Here is a 21,548-nt window from a genome sequence, read left to right on the forward strand (position 1 = left end):
TTTAACGGGAACCACTGGGAAACTGAACTCTCTCCTTACCCACATGCGCACGGATGACACTGCACGCAGGTACCACCCCAACAGACGTGAGAGGAGGGAAATGAATACTCCATTCAGAAAGTCATTTTGTTAAAAATATTTATTTAAAAAAATACAATTGTCCATATCTAGTTGCACATATATCTATTAACATATCTATATAATTTTGGACTTTAATAAATTTTCTACAATGCTTTCTTAAAGCTAGCTAGCCATTATACAAAGCAAATTCCTGTCAGTTCTTAGATAAAATATTTTTTAATGTATCATCTTTCTAATAAGATGCATATTACCATTTCAGAATTTTTTAAAAAATCTTTGCATAAAATTCAAAGCAATAGAAAAAAAAGATCACCTGATTAGTTATTCAGGGCAACCGTTACCATGTCGGAAGGAACACTTTTTGTCTTTGAAAAGCAGCACATTATAAAGCTCTCACGGTGCTGGCGCACCAGCCCCTTCACCCACCTAAACCTGGTGTGAAGTTTCTTGTCGCAAATGAACAGAACTCAGGACCCCAGCCACAGTCACCCTCGTCTACTCTAAAGCAACATCCCTTTGTTTCCCAGCAGGTTCGTCAGGTCAGACTGCCTGGCCGGGAGAGATGGCAGTCTCTCTCGGTCACAACAAAATTAATGCAATTTTAATACATGTTGGCAGTTACCATCTTTTTAATAGCATTTTTGGAAAAAAGAAGAAAACAGTGACTCTAAACCTTTGAAAGTCTCCCTAATGTAAATTACAATGAAATTAAGTTACTTTAACAGTTATTCTTTCCTTTGGGTAGGTGTGCACTTGCATTTTATAGATAAGCATTCTGTCTATAAAAAATGGTGGATAATGGATATTATAAGACAGATTTCAATAAAATAAACAAGAGGGGAAATAAAAAATGAAGTACCTGTCTTCTCAGCAGAGCCGATCTAGGTTTATGGAAAGCACCCTGGCAGGTTCCTGTCACCACACATCCCAACACTGAGATGCTGACCCAAAAATGCGTCTTTTCTGTGTCTGCACCGCGGCAGACTTGCCCTCTGAGTTACAGGTTGGGTGCATGAGATAACAAGTTTATTATTTAAAAAACAGCTTTTAATTTTCAAGTAATGTCCACACCTGAAGGTTCAGTAGGACTCATAAAAAATTGTTTGTTATACACTTTTTACTTTTAGCCAACTTGATTATTTGGTGCATAAAGGGCATAATTTAAAAAAACTAATTTTAGTCAAAAATTTTATTGCCTCAAACCAAAGCTAACCAGTAGCAAAATGACAGGTCTGAGTTTTGCACGTAATCTTCCCTACCCACAAGGATAAATTAAACTGCTAGAAGGCAAAAGTGAGGAAACAGACAAGACTATAATTAGAGAAGGCTGAAGGGCCAAACTGAATCAACAGGCCCTAAGTAATCAAAAATTAATTGTATTGATTTCTGTCTTTACTTACATGCATGTTAATTTCACTGACGCTGAGCAGGGAAGTTTATCAAACATGCTCCTTTATCACATAAGCAATGACTGTTCTGTACACACAAAGGCCATTGGTACTACTGCCCCCAAAACAAAAAATATGAAATGTCTTAAAAGGAACTGTGTCCCCTACATAACAGACATAAACAACAGCGATTATACAGAAAAGAAACTTAAAATTGGACAGTTTACAAAGCTGGGTATAATACATCAACTATAGATCATTAAAAGTCATACATTTCTGCAAAGCGGAATATTAAAGCTTGTTAATTATTCTAAAACATCCTCGCCAAAAGGGCCTACCTCACAGAGCCAGAAGAAAGGCTCCTCAGGTAACCCCCTTACCCCGTCTTCAAACAGTCTTAAGTTCCAGAAAACATAAGTGAGAAATAAACCTTACTTCCCTGACCCTCAGTATCCATAAGCTGAAAGTAAACTAACAAAATAATCATTAAGTGCTTCCAGTTATTAAAAATGAAACAGTGCTAAGAATGGCGTGCCCCCCAAAGTGCCAAGTGATTTGATACCGACAGATGGCATTCCCCCCTGAACTCTAGGCATGTACTTGAATGTTTCCGTGACTAGAACTCCAGCCCAGCCACGGGGCACCGCCACCCCCACCCATGCACATCCAGAAGGTCCCAGGCCTGTCCTAGCATGGCTCAGAATCCCAGAAGGGACAAGACCAGCACGGGCCCTGTTGAGATGGAACGCAAGGCAAGGTGGAGAATATTCGGCCCAAGGTGCTCTGAGGTTTCTGCTGATACTTGTATCAGTTCAAGAGGATAAATCAGGCTGCAGTGCCAGAATAATCCCTTCACTATCACATCAATCCACGGTGGAATCAGTGTTTCAGAAACACTACTTCTCACATACACCTCTCCTCTGAGAAACTTAAAACCCAACGTGATAAGGGTTCTACACAAAAGCAAAAAGTAAATGCAGAAACCTTAAGAAGGGACACCCTCATCTGCCCCATAAGACACGAGCTGAAGAGCTGAAGATGACGCTGCTCAGCGTCCGTCGCACGTGGCGCCGAGGCCCTAAAACGCTGGCAAGCAGTTGGTCTTTAAGGCCTATGATTTTATACATTTTAGAAAACTGAAATGTGCAAGGCATTAGTTTTTAAAAAGTGGCAATTGCAAAGTGCGCCAATTTTTAAAAGTTTTAGTATAAAATAGCCTAGGAGCCATCCTAGAGGATGAATAGTATATTCCCTCTGAAAAACAGATTTATTTTATACACACACACACACACACACACACACTCAGGCCATACATCAGTATATAAACACACATATGTACTCAGCCAATAAATCAAAATACTTGGAAAGAAATGCTCTAGTCTCCTAATTAGGCATTTAAAACTAAAATTTTAAACCTCACAAAACTTCCTGATGTATATTATACTCAAAAGACTAGAGGGTTCAAGAGATTTACAATGTCTGATTGTATCTCTCATGAATGTTCTGGTTCAAGGTTTCATTTTAAATGATGTTAACAGCAGCCTGAATCTCCTGGTTTCTACAGAAAGTTAAAGCCGACCTTCCCCTCGACTGGAACCACTCTGGACTCCCATCTCCCACCACGGCCCGGGGTGAATGACAGCACCCTAGAAATTGCTATTTTTCTGGCCGGCTGTCAACCTATCGCTTTTTTTTTTCTTTCTTCAGAAAAGCACCTTGAAGAAACTGGCAGCTTCAAATGGAACATTTATACTACATCAACAACGCACCCTTCAGATCTGCTCTGTTCACAGGTCAAAACATGACTTTTATACTAACAGGTTCCATCAAGCATGAGAAATGAAATCAAACCGCCTTCTTTTCTTGCTTAATACACTACCACCCACAAGATTTCTAGATTCGAAGATTAAAACACAGACTTCAGAAAGCAGAATTCTGATGACCTAAGAGCAACAGCAGAGCACCTGGTTTCAGGCTACGCCAGCAGCACAGAAGCCAGGAAGAAGACATTTGCTTGCTGACCCAAACCAAGGCAGTAATTAGCAAACCCTTTCCACAGAACCCTTCTCTGGTCAGAGTGCCTGCTGAAGAAATGCAGCTATGGTTTACCTCCACTTCACCACTGCAGATTAAACAATTAATTTCTCAATTCCTTTTTGGAAGTAATCTATTCTGTCATGCCTCAGGTAACAGACTGAGACTTTTTCAGGTGACATCCTGAGTCTTTTTCACTTTCCCGTTGGGTTGGTAAGTCTTCAGAGCTCCAGGGTTCTGCACAGAGACCTGTGTTGGTCCCCACACTCGTTCACACACCTGCGAATGGCCCCTCAGCACAATTCTAGACTTCTGGCACAGATACATAAAATGCACACAGTAAGTGAAGGGGTTCACAGAGTGGACCTGTCAGGGAGGGTATTTCATCTTCAGATGCTGAAATGTCACCAAAAAAACCCCTTACTAGCGCAGCAGTAAAATGGAGGTTATGTATTTTAACATAAAGCAATTTGAAATAACTCTGAATTTAATGGTAAAATGTAACACTAATAAGACCAAAAGGCGGCTGCAAGCAGGCTGGTAAAACACAAGTGCAGCAGAGTCAGACCCGACATGAAGAGAAGGGACACAAGAGGCCGCCCAAAGCGGTACGCGGGGCCCCGGAGAGTACGTGGCGATGGGTTACTTGGTGACTGAAGAAAAGAATTAGCATGAATTTTCTCCTGAAAAATCCCAGATCTCTAGTAGAGATTTTACATGACAGTCAGATCACATACAGAAGGACTTCTCCACACCTCACAACAAAAGGATCCAAGTCTTTTCTCGCAGGTCAGACTGAGGAGCAACATTCTGAGTCAGTGTCGTGACAGCGCGCGTGTTGCCAGCCAGTCTGCTGGGTGCAGGGAGAAGTACCAGAACTCCTACTCGAGACTTACTTTTCAAGCCATCCTACCTCTGTTTTTGTGTATGTCCCATAATGTACACATTACTTTAGAAGAGCAGTATATGACTTAACACACACACACATGAATTTGCAATAGTGAATCTGTGTTCAAAAGCTCTTACTGATCAAGGTGTGTGCGCAAAAAGCGTGGAGACTGCTTTTCTGAAGTGCCAGTGAGGGTCTCTGATGTGCTTAAATTCACTGGAAACACACGAAACTGCCTTCTAGAACTAGGATTGTAACACACACTCTGAGATCAGGGTGAAACAACGCCATTAGACTGGACATCACGCGGGGCCAGAGCTGGGGGGTGCAGGGCAGTGATGCCAACAGCCTGCAGCCACAGCTCCAGAACCAAGCCTCCGACTTACTCCCCCTGCTCAGCCTAAGTGACTCACAGCGTGCAGAAAACCAGAGATTGTGCCAGGTAAACAGACCAACAATAGTCAGCCCTGCCTTTTGGATCTTTAAACAGTATGTAAATCTTCAAGGAATTCTTTCAGTTAAAAAAAAAATCCAATACCCTTTTATTACATAGGCTCGTGGGCCATCAAAACTTGAAGAGAAAAAAGTCACACCTATTTTCTAACCATAAAATGTAGAAAAATTAAGCCTATATTTCAACTCTAAGAAGTGTAAGATTGACTTTTTGAGGGCTTCTGGATTCTTCCATTACATATAAATTTTTAAAAATTAGCGGCTGTTTCCATCTGTTTGAACACATGAAATACGCCACGAGGAGTCTGACACCACAAAAGCACCGTGACAGACCACAGAAAAGAGATCACTGAGGTCAGACGTGGGATTTTAACTCTGTATGTCAGCACAGGAACAAAAAATGCTTTAGAAGTTATGTCAAAACCCTCCCCAGGGTGGAGTAAGTGCAGTGGGCTGCTGGCTGAGGACACACCTACACTCATCCCTTCGCAATGCCAAGGTGGTGGCTTCGGCCACATGGGGGGTTAATTCGCACCTCGGAAATCAGCAAATGCTACAATGTAAGGGCCCCCTTTCCCTTCCGAGAGCCTGGCAGTCAACCACTCCCCAGCGCACAACTGAGCAGATCTGGACCAGAGCAGACGGAAAGCTGAGATAATCACAGCAGCTGTCTGGAAAACTCACTCCACCTGTTCCCCTGTGTTACCTTAGGCCACTTTTGCCCACCAGCATTCATCCTGGCAAGGTGACCAGTGACGGCCACCAGCTACAGCTACCAAGTATGTCTCTCCAGGGAATACTGATGTTCAGTGGTATGTCACCTCTGGGTTCTAAGAACTCTGTGGATGTTCAAAATATATAAAGCTGATACTGTTCCAGGAAGGAGGTAGTTTGCACATAGAATGACCTGCCTCATACAGTTGAGCTCACGGTTGTAAACTTCCATTTAAAAAAGACACACACACATGCACACTCACAAACGCTTCTCCAGACTAGCTGATTCCAAAGAGAAAGCAGGTCATCATCAGCCTCCTGCGGCCCATGCCTCTCAGAGGCTCCCACGACAGACTTATAGACAGAGGAGTCACGGAAACTGGTTCCCGGGAAGCTGCTGTGACTCGGGGTCAGCGGTGTTCTCCCTTCCCAGGCATCCCTGTGCTGAGGCAGTTAGAGATTACAGACAGCGTCTGCAAAAACAGACCAATGGCTTTTCTCCTTTAATACCAAAAGATAAAAATAGTTTTTGTGCTTTCAAAATGTTAAATATCTAGTTAAGTCAATCAATCAATACTTACTTATTTAATGTACAAAATGTTAATCAACCTAATATTGGTAAAACTATTCCCAAGCGCTGCTGAGAGGTCTAACTTCACACAGTCATGCAAGCTAAAAGATTAGACCTGGGGAGAAGTCCAGTCAGTCTGTCCCACGTCACCGCTGAACACGACTGCCTTTCCACATGACTACTGCACGTCTCCAAAGCAGACCTTTCGGCCCAGAACCACAGACGAGGCAGCACGGGTCTCCGAGACTCCCGAGTCAAAGGCAGCTCCCTGAGCACTGCCCCGCCACCATCATGGAGCCGGCAGGGGAGTCCTGCGCTGGAGCTTCTCCGCCCTGCAACTGAACTCATTTACAGTATCACACGTCTGGAAGATGCTGGTTTGTTTCAGTGTCACTTGAGCCCTGGTCATTACTCCCTCCTTCATTTAGTTCATGTGACTGAATTACATGAACTATCTCCAGGGTTGTGAGACCAGTTTAATGGACAATGGGGGGCAGGGGCAGCCCGCATATGACATCTAATCCCGGACTTTAAAGTTGGGACTTTCAAAAGATTCCACTGTCAGCTGGTGTTAGTTCAGTTTGGTGGGATCGACAAAGCTGTCTGCACCTGGCATTGGTTACCATAAGGTAATATTTTATAAATTGGGTAATGTAGAGAGACAAAGGCCTAAATTTCTCTCTACTAATATAAGTGATCTAATCCCTGTGTATGAGGGTTTACAAGTGAACTCTGCTCCTCCCTAATTTAAAAAGAAAGTTTCAGAGAAGCGAGCAGATCTTCACCTCACTACAGATTTGGAAACCTCACTATGCTTTTCATCTTCCTAGTTACATCTTTAAATCTATCATGACCTCTCACAACCGTAAACTGGGAAGACGACAACTACCCAGCAGGAAATGAGGAGACATGAACAGAAAAGAGGAAGGGTCCTGCGTGCCAGGTATCCTCTACCTGGGGAAAGCCCTCCGTGTAGTTTCCAGTTACCTGACTGCATCTGTTACTGGAGATGCCACGAAACTTCAAGACCTGGGCACACTCTCCTAGAAGCCATCGTCTGCCATGCCGCGCTCCAGGGGCGCACAACCGCAACACGTGGAGAGCGGCCAGCATTCCTGTGCTGGACACGGGCCCCGTTCTCACTGGCTGTTCCAAACACTCCTGAACCCCGGATTTAAAAATCCCCCTGTGCTGAACAGACCACCTCCACGCTCTGCTGGCAGGCTGAGACAAGGCCACCCGTTCAGCTAAGAGACCACCCTGAATAAACGTGAGTAAGGTGCCTTTCTGCGGAGCTGCTTTACTACGTTAGAGCGCATAGCAAAGCGGCATCACCCGAAAAGTACTGCTCCAGTCTTCCTTCCTGTGAGCAGAAACGGTTCTTCCTCTCCTATTTCTTATGCATAGCTCACTTGTAGTCATTCAATGGTGCACACTTAGTCTTAGAGATACGGCCAATTTCATTTAACCAGTATTTCTTTAAATAATATACTCAAAGTATATATTTTTTTTGGGCCAAAGGGTCCCAGTAAGGCAGAAAGAGTAACTTTGTTCTTAATTGCTCTCGCAAAGCATAGCTAGCTGCTAAACCCCACCAAAAATGTCTTTAATACAAAGCTCAAAATATTTTTTAGGAAAAGAAAAGAGAGAAGAGGAGGGAGGTGGAGTTTGGACTCCAATTAAGGCATTTTTTAAACACAGTCCGACGTGAGTCTCATTGGAAGGGATCCTAAAAAGGCATTTCAACGGGAGTGGCAAAGGTCACACAAGTCTGTCATCAGCACTGCGGAACTACCGACGCTCACTCCAAATGCAACCACGCCGAGTGTCTGCTGCTTTAGTCCTTGGTTCGCTCATTCTGCAAGTGCACAGGTTATGTTTTCTGAGGATCTGGGGAGAACGGGCCAGGGGTGGAAGGTCCGTCCAGGCCAGACAGAGTGAAAGGCCCATGACTGTTCAGAACAGAAGGAAACTGAGAAAGAAAAACAGAATACATTAGCATCCTTTACTCAACACCAGCGTTCACTTTCTGTCCCTCCTTGCTTCTGCGGCAGAACACCGCAGCCGCCAGCAGTGGCTCCTTGGACAAACCAGTAACTGTTTATCATGAAAGAATACAGTGTCACAGCAAAAGGTATAAAGAAAAGAATGTTAAATATTAACGCTTTCTGGCCTGCCGGACGGGATGGAAAGCACAAACCTACGCCTCCCCTCACACCCTACGGTGCACAGGGTTACGTTTCACATCAAAGGAAGGTTTTAGAAAGTTCAGTAAATGACAACATGTACCACTGAGTATATTTGATTATAACGCAAATCACAGACTGTCAAAAAGAGGTCCAGAAAGAGATTCCCACCTATTAACTCTATTTGTAACTGGTACAAACAGTTACAGGGTGCTGACCCCCGAGGGGGGCCCCCACCGCACACTCTGAGACACTTCTACAGGGAGGCTCCCGGCTGAGGTTGCCTGGGCACCGCGCCGTGGCTGGGGCCTCAGGTTCACACTGTAACTCAGTTATCCATGTGTGAGAGGCAGAGGAGGAGGAAATAAGAGAAATTCCCAACACTTTCTGTTCAATAATTTAGAACTTTTTATCAAAAATGCAGAAGTAGAAGGATTTTTAGTTTTCTTCTTTTTAACATTTCACTTTCAAAAGAAAAAATGAAAAGTTAAATTACAAAAATGTAAGAAAATCTTCCAGGATGTTACCCCTGGATGAGTGAATGAATCAGCCATAAGAAAGCCTGTAAGTTATATAGTCTAGATGTTTGGGGGCAAAATAATAGTGAAAAACTCGAACACTTTTCCTAAGATCTTGGTTAAAAGATAATATTCATTTTTTAAATATATATTTAAAGTGTTCATAAACAGAAATTCTAAGGAGGAAGCAAGAGTATTTGATATATACCTGGCTGGCGTAGCTCAGTGGATTGAGCGCAGGCTGCGAACCAAAGTGTCGCAGGTTTGATTCCCAGTCAGGGGACATGCCTGGGTTGCAGGCCATGACCCCCAGCAACCGCACATTGATGTTTCTCTCTCTCTCTCTCTTTCTCCCTCCCTTCCCTCTCTAAAAATAAATAAATAACATCTTTTTTTTTAAAGTATTTGATATACTATTCTCAAGAGCTTTCTCTATTTGTTTTAAATCCTCAGTCAAAAGGGGAAACCTATGGTCAGGAATTCCACCCCCCACACTATGTATATATGTGTTTGTATGAACATATACTTATGTACAACTTTTTCCCAATAAAAAACGATTTCTACAGTTTAAAATGACAAAAAAACAAAACTGGGTGGGCTCCCAGCCTGCTGCAGCACGGAACCGCTCGTGGTCCACCTCACACACACAGAACGGTCAACATTGCTGTGAGTATTCGTCTGAGCTGTTTACTGGCCAGGAAATTAACACTTAGAAATTCAAAAGCAAAACTGAAGAATCTCTATTAAACAGAAGTTTTATAATGCTTAAACTGAAGAGGGAGATACTGCCTTTTTGCGTCTTGCTCCATTTACCACGCTCCCTGCAAGAAACAGCCTGTTCTTTCATTTACCTGGAAAAGCGTGTTAGCACCTTGCAGCCGGGCTGGACTGAGGGGAGCAACGGGGCTGAGGGTGCTCCAGAAGTGGATGCTGGAGAGCAAGGGGCTCGGAGTCAGCAGGATGGGCGTCTGCAACACACAAAGCAAAAACAGCCCCTCAACGACACATCGGGCTTAGGTTTCACCCTCGTGATAATACAGAAACAGCCCGAACCCAAATCCCGTCCACTCTCCACTCGAAACCTCTCCAGGTCTGAGACTGTATCATCAGGGAAAACTCAGAAATTATTCGTACAGCGTAAGAAAGATAAAGATCAAAATATTTTCTAACCTCTCTTTTGTAGGGTCTTTCCCAAATAGAAAAACCAGTCTGAATTCATGTATGGAAAAATGATGGGTAACTGAGTCTCGAATATGTGGTTTTCTTAATAATGAGAAGATCTGTGAGTAATCCATCTATTTAAATGCTATATTTAAGCAAGTTAGGAAATACCTAAGATAACTGTAGAAACTTGTTACTCAACATCAACCATTTCTTTTTCTTAAGGTTCTCAGGATCAACTGTTTTCTAACTTGAGATTATCACTGTTTGTTTGTTTTTTAATAAGATAGCCACCAGTTTTATAAGAGCAACCCCCCCCCCCACTACCTGCCAAAAACAAAGAAAAAGACAGGGAGAGAGCTTATTTTCTTTAGAAGGAAGTGGAAAACCATAATATATTTTTACTTGTAAAACAATGAATTTTTAACACAATGCTCCAAACCTTCAGTTTTAGAGACCCTAGTTGGGGTGAGGAATTGGGTTATTTCCACGGGGTCCCATATAAACCTTTCTGAGACAAACCTAAGTAGCAGAACGAACACCTGAGGTTATAAATCTGGATTTGTTTTAAAAAGCGAGCAAACAATGGTGGCACTGAAGACGAAGAGCGAGCTACCTGTGAGAAAAGTGCTGGAGTGAGGGAAGCTGTGGGGAGAGACGGGCTCAGTATTCCCAGGGGGCTCGGGTCACTGCCCGTGATCACGAGGATGGGGGCCAGCTCCAGCCCTTTGGGCTTCTTGGATCTGGACGAATTGTTTGTCTTGTCCTTTTCTGGAAACCCTGAGTCCTGGTCTTTAGGCTCCAGAGACAAGTTCTCTGGCAGTTCCATGGGCTGAGAAGCCACAGAATCGATGTCTGTGTCGACATCTGGGTTGGAACCCGGCGGTGGGGAAGGCGTTCTAGGAGGCAGAAAGGAAGGGGACACGGAGGAAACAGGTGGGGCGGAAAAAGCGGGGGCTGCGCTGGAGGCAGAGGTTGGTGCTTCCAAGGCAGGCAGTTTGGGGGAAGCCAAAGTCTCCAACACTTGGATAGTTTCTTCCGGAGATGGAGAGATACTTGAGCTGGTTGAGATGGTGGCGACAACAGGTTCAACCAGTGGCTTTTTGGAAGGTGTTGTTACAAATTTAATGACAGATGGTGTTGACTCCTGAGATTTTCTCTCTGCCAGTTTCTCAGCTGGATTCTCGATCTTAATGGACTTGAGAGGCTTCCTCTTGGAGGCGTTCAGAGAGTTGAGAGTAAACGAAGAGTATAAGCCGGAGTGAATGTAGTCGTTGCGGCTGGAGGCCTTGGCCCCTGGCTGCGGCGGCTTCTCTCTCCCTCCGGTCTCCGCGTCTCTGGGGCCGCTGCTGACCTCACTGAAGCTGAAGGCTTCACAGTCCCCCTCAACCCTGCCCACCTTCATGGGGTCCATGCTCAGAATCTCCGGGTAAGAGACGAACTTGTACACAAACTTCTGGCCGTTCACTTTTTTAATGATATTCTGTAGATAAATAAAATAAGCATTCTTACAACCTTACCTCCCACAGGTCACGAAAAAGCTGACCTAATGATGTTCTCTGTTTGACAAGCAGTTTACTTAAAACCTTCAAAATTGTCTAAAATTACCTAAATTATCTAGCTATACTTAACACAGTTCCTACTATTGTGGAACATAAGTTAAGAACATTTAAATGTCTTATTAACAACTGAATTAACATATTAATAAAAATGGAAAGATTTTAATTGCTTAACACTTTCAGGCAGTAGCTGTACTAAGTCAAAAATCACTGACCTGAAATCTAAAACAATTCCAAAGGTACAAGCCATATGCATGCTGAGTAAGCAAAAAAAGAATTAAAAACTTTACTTCTACTAAGGTTCCTTCAAAATTTCCAGTTGTTGCCTTGGCCAAGTGGCTCAGCTGGTTGGAGCGCCATCCTAAGCACCAAAAGGCTCTGGGTTCAATCCTGGTTGGGGCGTGCGTGGGAGGCAGCGATTCGGTGTTTCTCCCACCTGTCTCTCTCTCTTTCTCTTTCTGTCTCTCTCTCCCCCTCCTTCCCTCTCTCTCTCCCTCTCTCTCTAAAGTTAGTGACCATATCCTCAGGTGAGGATTTTTATTTTTAAATTTTTTAATTAAAAAATAAAATTCCAGTTGTTGCTTACCTCATGTCTCCATGCAGCACCACTGATAAAAATCAACCACTTAAAGGTGAAAGAAACTTAGACCTCAGCTTCTCATTCCAATTCCACCCATTTGAGCCATTTATTTTTATCTCAGTGCCCAAAGTGTATTCAAAATAACACAACATTTAAAACTGTTGTCAACTAAGAAATCAATTCTCTATATTAACAGGTATGCTATAAGGTATTAATTTGTGTATTCTGGATTAAACTAAAAAGTAAAAATTAAGAAAAGCTAAAACACAGTATATGACAATTTTTAAAGTAAATCAGAACATACACGAGAACAGTTACCCTCAAGCCTCTAGCTGCCCCGCCCCTGTTCCAAGCCTACACGGACTTTCCCTGTAGAGAGAGCTGCGGTCTGGAACAAAACAGGGGTGATGGGAGTGGGGCGCTGAGGTCTGCAGAAACACCACCGGAACACTGCCGGCTCTCACCCTAATTCCAAACTGCTGAAGTTATAAGATAAACTGGATTAAAATAAGCCGGGACAGTGATGCTTTTGCAATGTAAACAAGTATCGAATCATCATGTTTTATACCCGAAACTAGTGTAATGTTATATTTCAATTATACCTCCATTAAAACTTAAATAAACAAACCGGGATATTCCACAGAAGAGAGGGAACACTTCTTGTTCTGAGGTGGAGGTGTATTACCTTCACATAATAGTATCTGAGGGCTCGGCTGAGTTTGTCGTAGTTCATATTAGGCTTGTTCTTCCGTATTCCCCAGAGCCGGGCCACCTCTTCTGCTTGCAAAAGCTTGAACTCCCCATTGTCAGAGGTCCAGCTGATCATGTGCTTGTTCTGAGGCTCCTGGAGGAGCTGCAGGAGGAACTGCCACAGGGTGATAGCGCTGTCCATAGCAATGAGCTGCAGAGGCACACAGAGGAGAGAGACAACAGTGTTCACAGCTGGCACTTCCAGCACACTCGGCCAGGCACTGTCTGAAGTGCTCTACACGTACGACTTCTTTTCATCCCCACAACAGACACTATTGCAGCCTCATTTTCTATATGAAAAGAACCGATTCCTAAAAGAGTTAAGTGATTTGTCTAAGGTCACACAAGTAAACAAGGGAGCTGAGATTTAATCCCAGGCAGTGGAATCAAGTCCAAACTCTCGAGATGCCACATTGCTTAAGAAAAGTCCTGCTGGGAGGTAACACTAGTTCCACAGATCACAGCAGCAGCCCAATGACCGCCAGTCACTCGAGTACTGTTGGTAGTGAATTCACCTTACAGACTCATGGTCGTGTTCTCTGAGGACACCACTATCTCAGCGTCCATCTTAATCAACCCCGCTGATCGTCTGCCAGGAGGTGTGCGTGTGTGTCTCTGCGTGGCCCCGGGGGTTGCAGGGAATAATCTACTTTTGCTCCACTGGTATTTCTCTTCCAAATAGCTTCCATTACCGTAAATACAGCTTACATATAAATCGGCAGCCCTGGAAATTCAGCAAACTGTCCCCGGTATAAATTACAAGTTCTTTCAGCACTCTGTCCACAGGGACTACCTCTGCATCGATCCACCTTTTATCTGAATAGCAAGCAACCTTTATGTAATTACCAAGACTCAACCTGAAACATCCTCCAACATCTCAAGTTTTAGGATCTCCCTATTTCGGCCAGAGTTTCTCAACTACTGATATTTTGGGCCAGATAATTCCTTGTTCCTGGAAGCTGTCCTGTGCATTAACGGCATCACTGTCCTCTACTCACTACGCACTTCCTACCCAACTGTGACAATCAAAAATGTCCCAATGCCCTGGCCAGTGTGGCTCAGTTGGTTGGGTGTCATCCCACAAACTGAAAGTTTGATTCCCAGTCAGGGCACATGCCTAGGTTGTGGGTTTGGTCCCTGGTTGGGGTTCATACAAGAAGCAACTGGCTGATGTTTCTCAAATTGATGTTTCTCTCCCTCTTTCTCCTTCCCTTCCCCTCTCTCTAAAAATAAATAAATAAAATCTTAAAGAAAAATGTCCCCCCAGGGAACAAAAATCATCCCAGGTGATAACGATTTCATCACTGGTTTGGGCAATGGACCAACAAGGAAATATTTACCCAGTTATTTTCCTCATGAAACTTCAAAACACCTTGTTTAACAGGAATAACTTTAGAGCAGGAATTCTGGCCAAATACATATAAACATAGGCTAAGAAGCCTATTTCTAAACTATACCCACACAAAAGCAAAAACTTCCTTTTTTAAATCTAGAAATGAGATCTCAGTGGGTCAGGACAGGACTTGAAAACAATTAAATTGATCCATGAAATTACGAAGAGAGGCGAACTAAACTGTATCAAAATTTAGAACTTCTGTGCTGCAAACAACACCATCAGGTGAGAAGACAATCTAAGGAATGGGAAAAAATATTTTCAACTTACAGGAACTTGTATCAAAACATTATTTAAAAACTCTTACATAAAAAAAAAGAAAGAACATAGGCGAAGAATTCAAAGAGACATTTCTCCAAAAATAAACTGCCAATATGCACACGAAAAGGCGCTCACCAGCTTTAGTTACCACAGAAATGGGAAGCAGCCACCTCAGACGCCCCTCCACACCTATGAGAGGGCTGTAACCAGAAAGACAAACAGCAGTGTCAGCTCGCATGTGGAGAAAGTGAAACCCGCACATCACAGGTGGGAGCGCAAAGCGGTACAACCACTTGGAAAACAGTTTGACAGTTTCTCGAAGACTCAGTATAGTTACCGTATGGCCCATCAATTCCACTCGTAGCTCCATACCCCCAAAACGAAAATATACGTCTGCACAGACATCTGTACAGGAATCTTCACAGCAACATTACATGTAATATCCAATAAAAGCAGAAACCACCCGAATGTCCATCCACTGATAACTGACAAGCAGAACACACAACAGTACCACCCAAGAGCAGAGCACCCGGCCAGAAAAAGGAACGAAACACTGATAGAGTCTACAGCAGGGATGGGCCTTGGAAACACGACACTAAGTGAAAGAAGCCAGAAAGAAGCCAGCCAGAAGCCAGAAAGAAGCCAGGACAAACTTTCTGTGACCCCACTTATATGAAGTGTCCTGAGGAGGCACATCTACTGGACACAGAGAGGAGATCAGGGGCTGCGGAGGAATGGCGGTGGGCGGGAAGGACATGAGGAGTGACGCCCGTGGGGTGATTTACACGTTCTGAACTCAGACTGTGGTGGCGGTGGCACAACTCTGAGAATATACTAAAGCCATGTAATTTTATAGTTAAAGTAGGCAAATTTTATGTATGTGAATTATATCTCAATAAAGGTGTTAAAAACAAGTTAACACTGCAAATATTATAAAATTATGGTAGGCCTGAGAAGCTCCATTCTAACCGAGTGTAACTCAGACAAAATGGGGTCCTCAGCAGTCACCTACACGGGCCTCCACAAAGGGCGGAGATGAGGAGCCGCAGTGGGAAAATGGCCAATGTCTGGGTTTCCGTAACTTCTCCGAGACACTCAGGATGTCCTCCCGTAAACAGCCCTCAGAGTTGCCACTCTGAAGCGCATTATGCAGAGTTACTGTCGTCTGAAAGTAGAGTTGGGAAAATACAACCCAGAACAGACAGGGGGAGGCCTCCCACTCACAGAGTCCATGGAGAGGCTGAGGCCGGGACTCCAACTCTCTTTCACAGCAGGTCACACTCTCTGTCCACCAGGGAAACCACTTCCCCGGATGGACAAAGCCCTCACACTGTGGCCAGTGGTCGGTCGGCTGTAAAGTATTACATATCAGATACTAAGTGATGACAACCTACAACTAACACATGCTACTTTAACGCTAAATAACCAAGCCCACTAGAAATCAGTCTCCCAAAGCCTCACTTAATCTAGGTCAAAATACAGGTTTACATTATTATATCCACCAAGCACTGGGACACAGGGTCAGGGCACCCTGCCACTGCTCTGAGTTTATCAGAGAGGCCTTGCTTCTTCTGACGACTGTCCACGGCCAGTTATTTTGTAACTACATGTGTAAACAATTACTTGTTTGTATAAGCCTGTTAAAACTATACCCTACTAACTTTTGTTTAACCAAAGAATGCAGTCTACAATCCCAGACACCATCTTCATATCAAGATTGCTTACAGGGGTAGGAGTGTGAATGTGGGAATGGACGGTGAAGGCTACAGTGATGATGGAGGAGGCTGGAGAGGAAAATGGGGACGGGGGGAGGGGAAGATGAGGAGGGGCAGGAGGAAGGAAGAAAGTAAAGACTACTGCACATTGGTGTCTATAATTCCATGTTTCTGGAAAAATTTCCAAAACCAAAATTAGAGTCTTAATACCTGTCACTGTAGATAATGCTTGAGCCCTACAGGTTTACAACAGCTAGGCTGCACACGCAGAACAAAGTAACATCCACAGCTACAGCTCCGCCGTGAACGAGTGTACAAGTTTCATCCTGAGCAAAGGGAGGTTCCACCAGCACGGGTGTTTCCAAGGTGCTGCGGGTCTATTCCACAGCTAAGCTGCCCGCTGGCTGTTCGGAGAGCGCACGTGCTGAGCTGCTTGGTATTTTAAGGCAGAACCTAACTGCTGTGGAAAACGCCGAGGCTTCCTCAGTGCTCTCCAGTGCGGCGGGAGAGCACTGTGGGGAGTAAAAGAAAAAGGGCATTGTGGTTTTTGCCTCAAGTGCTGGAGGAGAATATTCTTTTGCAAAAATCTAACAAAGACATACAATGGACACCTTCAGAGAGTACTTTAAAGTAGCATTTTATTTGGCCAATTTTGATATCAGGTTATTCTTTGGTTGAAAAGTTGGGGGTGGCTGGATATAAGGTTAAGTTGAATCTATTCATTTTAGTTCCTAAAAGTGTGCCATTAATATGAAATTCAATGATTTCCTCAGTCATAAATGAGAACTACAGGAAAATATTCAAGGCAGTTATTATTTTACAAAGGTGAAATAGTAAAACAGTATACTTTTATCTTTGCTACCTATTAGTAAAAAAAAGAAACCCCTCATTTTCCTTCTCACAAAAATCCCAGGTTTCCCACAATTACAGTTCTAAAAGTTTGTTTGTATGTTTGTTTGTTTTAGTGGAAGCATAATGAGAGAGGGAAACAGCTGATCCAAAAGAAGGACTGACTTTTCAGGGGTTAAATGGTGAAAAACATAACTGATTCTACCGTAACATTTCAAAGACGGTCGACTAGTCTCTGTGCTAAACCTAAAGAGTGAGCATCTTGAAACAAGTTGTTATGTAAAGAAAGTCCCTATTAAATGAAAATTTTTCCACCCTAAATATGCTTAAATACAGTCTGGTTGCTGTGGTGACCCACAAGCCAACTGTTTTTCAGAAACAGTAGCTAAGACCCCCCCCCAAAAGTCTCCAAATTCAGCGTGCTGCTTCAGTGAAACAAAACCAATTATAAAATGTACCAAGACAAGTCTTGAATTAAAATAAATGTTGTCAAAAAATAACCAGGTGTCTAACTGTACAGTAGCCTATACTGTGAATATTAAAAGTATACTGCTACTTTATAATACAACTGGAAGACAGTATTTCCCTACAAATGTAATGAATCCACTCACGCAATTGTGATGTTTAAATAAAAGCAAAGAGAGCCTGTGGGGAGGGACTGAATCATACTACATTTTAACAAAAACACCACTGACCGTCCTAAATATTGAAGGACCAAGTTTTGCACTCCGTTGGGTGGTGGGCGGAAGACCACGAAAGGGGGACGGAGGATCTGACCCACGAACCTTAGAGATGCGCGAACCATTCTGATGAATAGAACTCAAGTCTTTACCTAAATACCCTAAACTTCAAATAGCAACAGGCTGAGAAGTCGCCAAATGTGTGTATACCTCTTGACCACTTCCTTCAACAATACCCCTTATTTCCTACCAAAGGCAGTAAATATTCCACCCCCAAATAAGATTCCAACTGATCTTCCTAAGAATGAAGAAGCTACCGGCCCAGCTACACGTGAAGCAGAGTCAACGAGGATATTTGCTAGCGAGTAGGAAAAGAAATGAAACTTGACACCGGATGAATAGCGAGCTTCAGGAGAGGAAACAGCACGGTGACCGAGTGCCGCAGAGATCAAAGTTCGGAGAAAGCGCCGCAGCCTCACGGGCCTTGGTAAGCACTGAATTACTGCACTTTCATTTTCCAACTTCCTGTCACCACAAAGAGTCAAAATTGCTGCCTTCTTCGCCCCCTCCCCCAGCAAAAACAAACAAAAATACCGCCACCTTCCACCCGAGGGACCTGCTAGAACTAGTAAGGGGCGAAAGGAGCGGGGCGGGGGCGCTCCCCGGTCCACCTGCGCGCGCGGGCTGCAGCCGCCGGACAGGGCGGAACCCCGCGGGATAGCGCCGGGGGGGTGGGTCCCTGGGGAGCGCGCCCGCAGTCCCCCACCCAGCCCCCGCCACGCGCCTGCTTCCTGCTGGGCCGCGAGCCCCCCGCTCCCCGCTTTGGGGCTGGGGGAACGGGGTGCGGCGGCTGCGAGACCACGACGGGGCGCGCCGCTCACCGAGGCCGCGCGCGGGGCTCCCTCTGGGTCTCCGCCGCGAACTCGATGCTACTGTCCACCCACCGCCTCCTCACGCCGGCACCTCCGGGACGGCGCGGCAGCCACGGTGACAACCGCTGCGGAGGCGAAGAAGGCGGCGGCGGCCGAGCCCAGCCCGCTGGGTGCCCGCAGCCGCCCGCATCTCCCGCGGCCACCGCCACCGCCCCGGCCGCGGCTCCTCGCGCCCCGCCCTGCCGCCCCCGCACGAGGTTGTCTGGCCGCTACCCGCGGGCGCGCGCTCGAGCGTTCCAGGCCGCCGCCGGTCTGCCAATCGCCCAGCGGTCGCCGCCCCTCTCGAACCCCCTTGATGTCTCGAGGTCCCTCCCGGACGCCGTAGCGGGCGCGTCACTTCTGGGGGCGGGAGAGGAGGAGCCGCCGCGAGTAGAAGAACTGAGAGCCGCGGCTACCTCCAACCCTGGGTTCGCGGGGCAAGGGTTACGGGCGTGGGCGCGGCGGGGGCGCAGCCTGGCCCCCGGTTGCCACTCTTTGCCCTACTCCTAATCAGTGACTGTGTGTGGGTCACGCGACGCCTACCTAAGCTGCCGCGGGTGCGAGGATCTCGGGCGGCCTGCCCTCGTTATCTCCCCGTCCGTGGGAAGAGTTGATGCGCGACCTGGGGCCTCCCAGGGGATCAGGTCTCTGGTTGCTGAGCCAAGTGTGAGGGCTTCTCCCCCTTCTGTGCTGCCCGCTCAACCTTCTTCTCTGCGGCGTGGACGGATAAGTGGGGGACCCCCGCAGCTTTCTCATAGAAGTGCCAGAACCCGGGACACTGCAAACACTTGATAAATATGAAATCAGTACTGCGGCTTTCTGTCCTGGGGACTGACAAATGGAAACACTCGTGTTGTGGGGGAAGCTTGTTCTGGAGTTGGAGTAGGTCCTGGAATCCAGTCGTGGTTCTCACCCTCCCTAACTCTTAGCAACTTTCTTGATCTCCCAAAACAGCTCGTCAGCTATGAAATGGAGAGGACTCAAATCTCTTAGAGTTGTGATGATGAGAGGAGGAGATAAGGTGCGTAAGTCACCTAGCAGAGTTTCTAGCCCATAGGTTGTCACTAAATAGAATTCTTTTTTTTTTTTAAGATTTTATTTCTTTTTAGAGGAGGGGGGAGAAAGAGAAGGAGAGAAACGTTGATGTGTGGCTGCCTCTCGTAGGCCCCCAACTAGGGACCTGGCCCATAACCCAGGCATGTGCCCTGACTCAAAATCAAACCGGTGACTCTTTGGTTGCAGTCCGGCACTCCATCCACTGAGCCACACCAGCCAGGGCTGAATACAATTCTTAAGGAACCAGGTCACATTTGGTTCACGAGGCTACCTGAATAATTTAAAAACAGAAGGAATGCGTGATCATTATTAATACACTGAACTGCTGAACAAAGCCTCCAAGAAACACATTGCCTGTTCTATTTAACAGGAAACCAAAGGCAGACCAGTGTCTGAGTTACTTCTTGTGCCGACCCATTTGCTAGCTGTGTGACCTGCAGTGAGTTGCTTAACCTCTGAACCTCAGTCCCTCAGGTGGAATGAAGATGATAAATGAGGAGTGTTGTTGAGAAAATTAATGAGAGAACAGCCATAATCAGCTTAGTGCATTGCCTGGCACACAGTAGACACCTAGTAAATGGTGCCCTTATTCCTCTCTCACCCCCACAATTGAATTCAAGGTAAAATTAATTGAATTCACTGAGTGAAACATGATCCCATCACTTCTTCCCAGACAGAGGGGCAGAGAGGGAGAATGAGAGGGAGAGAAACATCAGTCAATGTGTGGTTGTCTCTCCAGAATCCCTACTGGGGACCTGGCTCCCAACCCAGGCGTGTGCCCTAGACTGGGAATTGAACCAGCGACCCTTTGGTTTGCAGGCTGGTGCTCAGTCCACTGAGCCACACCAGCCCAGGCCACTTCCTTTAATTTCCAACTTTTTCCATCATAATAAAGAATAAGTATAATACACAGAGGTTTCCTGTAAAAGCAATGCTACCAAAAGACATTCGCTTTTCTTTTAAAGGTTTTATTTTTTTATTTTTAGGAGGGGAAGGGAGGGAGGGAGAAAGAAAGGGAGAGAAACATCGATCAGTTGCCTCTCTCATGTGCCCGAGGAAATCAAACCAGCAACCTTTTTTATTTTTAAGATTTTATTTGTTTATTTTTAGAGGGGAAGGGAGGGAGATAGAGAGAGAGAGAAACATCAATGTGTGGTTGCTGGGGGTTATGGCCTGCAACCCAGGCATGTACCCTGGCTGGGAATCGAACCTGGGACACTTTGGTTCCCAGTACGCGCTCAATCCACTGAGCTACGCCAGCCAGGGCTTGAACCAGCAACCTTTTGCTCTGCAGGTCGACACCCAACCAATTGAGCCACACCAGTCAGGGTGACATTAGCTTTTCTAAAATAATTTTACCTAAGGATGTAAGAAATATGTGTTTTTAGCCGGGGCTGGTGGCTCAGTTGGTTGGAGTCTCATCCTGTGCACCAAAAGGTCACCAGTGGGACAGTTCGATTCCCATCAGGGCACATGCCTGGGTTACTCGATGTTTCTCTCTCCCTTTCTCTCTAGAATCAATTTAAAAAGAAAGAAAGTGTTTTTGAAGGAACATGAAATACATGAAACTGCTAGCACCCTTGGCACCTAATACAAATTTTTCCTTGCAACAGCTTCCATTTTAGCAACCAAGAGGAAAAATGAGAATTATTAAGCCCTGGCTGGCATAGCTCAGTGGATTGAGTGTGGGCTGCAAACCAAATTGTCGCAGGTTCGATTCCCAGTCAGGGCACATGCCTGGGTTGTGGGCCGCGGCCCCCAGCAACCACACATTGATGTTTCTCTCTCTCTCTTTTTCT

General features: G+C 45.3%; 1 protein-coding gene across 2 annotated transcripts; it reads right to left on the reverse strand.

The window, feature by feature from the left end:
* Positions 1-121: 121 nt before the first annotated feature.
* On the reverse strand, positions 122-19,000 carry ELK4 (ETS transcription factor ELK4). Of its 2 annotated transcripts, none has more exons than XM_045841326.1 (5): positions 18,664-19,000; positions 12,820-13,035; positions 11,395-11,478; positions 9,686-9,802; positions 122-8,102 (listed from the first exon to the last, which is right to left on the reverse strand). In XM_045841326.1, the coding sequence occupies exons 2-5, from the start codon at positions 13,024-13,026 to the stop codon at positions 8,004-8,006; spliced, it is 507 nt and encodes a 168-aa protein (XP_045697282.1). In that variant the 5' UTR covers positions 13,027-13,035; positions 18,664-19,000; the 3' UTR covers positions 122-8,003. The 2 variants fall into 2 exon arrangements, with proteins under 2 accessions (XP_045697282.1, XP_045697281.1); XM_045841325.1 differs by having other exon boundaries at positions 10,612-11,478.
* Between the last annotated feature and the right edge of the window lie 2,548 nt (positions 19,001-21,548).

The sequence above is a fragment of the Phyllostomus hastatus genome, unplaced genomic scaffold, assembly GCF_019186645.2.
Source record: "Phyllostomus hastatus isolate PE091 unplaced genomic scaffold, TTU_PhHast_1.1 phas_contig_36, whole genome shotgun sequence".
Taxonomy (NCBI): domain Eukaryota; kingdom Metazoa; phylum Chordata; class Mammalia; order Chiroptera; family Phyllostomidae; genus Phyllostomus; species Phyllostomus hastatus.

Excerpts from the sequence above, each read along its gene's own strand:
- ELK4 (XM_045841325.1), bottom strand. The coding sequence starts at position 13,026 with ATGGACAGCGCTATCACCCTGTGGCAGTTCCTCCTGCAGCTCCTCCAG. Across the intron at positions 11,479-12,819 it reads TCAGATACTATTATGTGAAG|AATATCATTAAAAAAGTGAA; the intron begins GTAATACACCTC and ends ATTTATCTACAG. Across the intron at positions 9,803-10,611 it reads CTCCAGCACTTTTCTCACAG|ACGCCCATCCTGCTGACTCC; the intron begins GTAGCTCGCTCT and ends TGTGTGTTGCAG.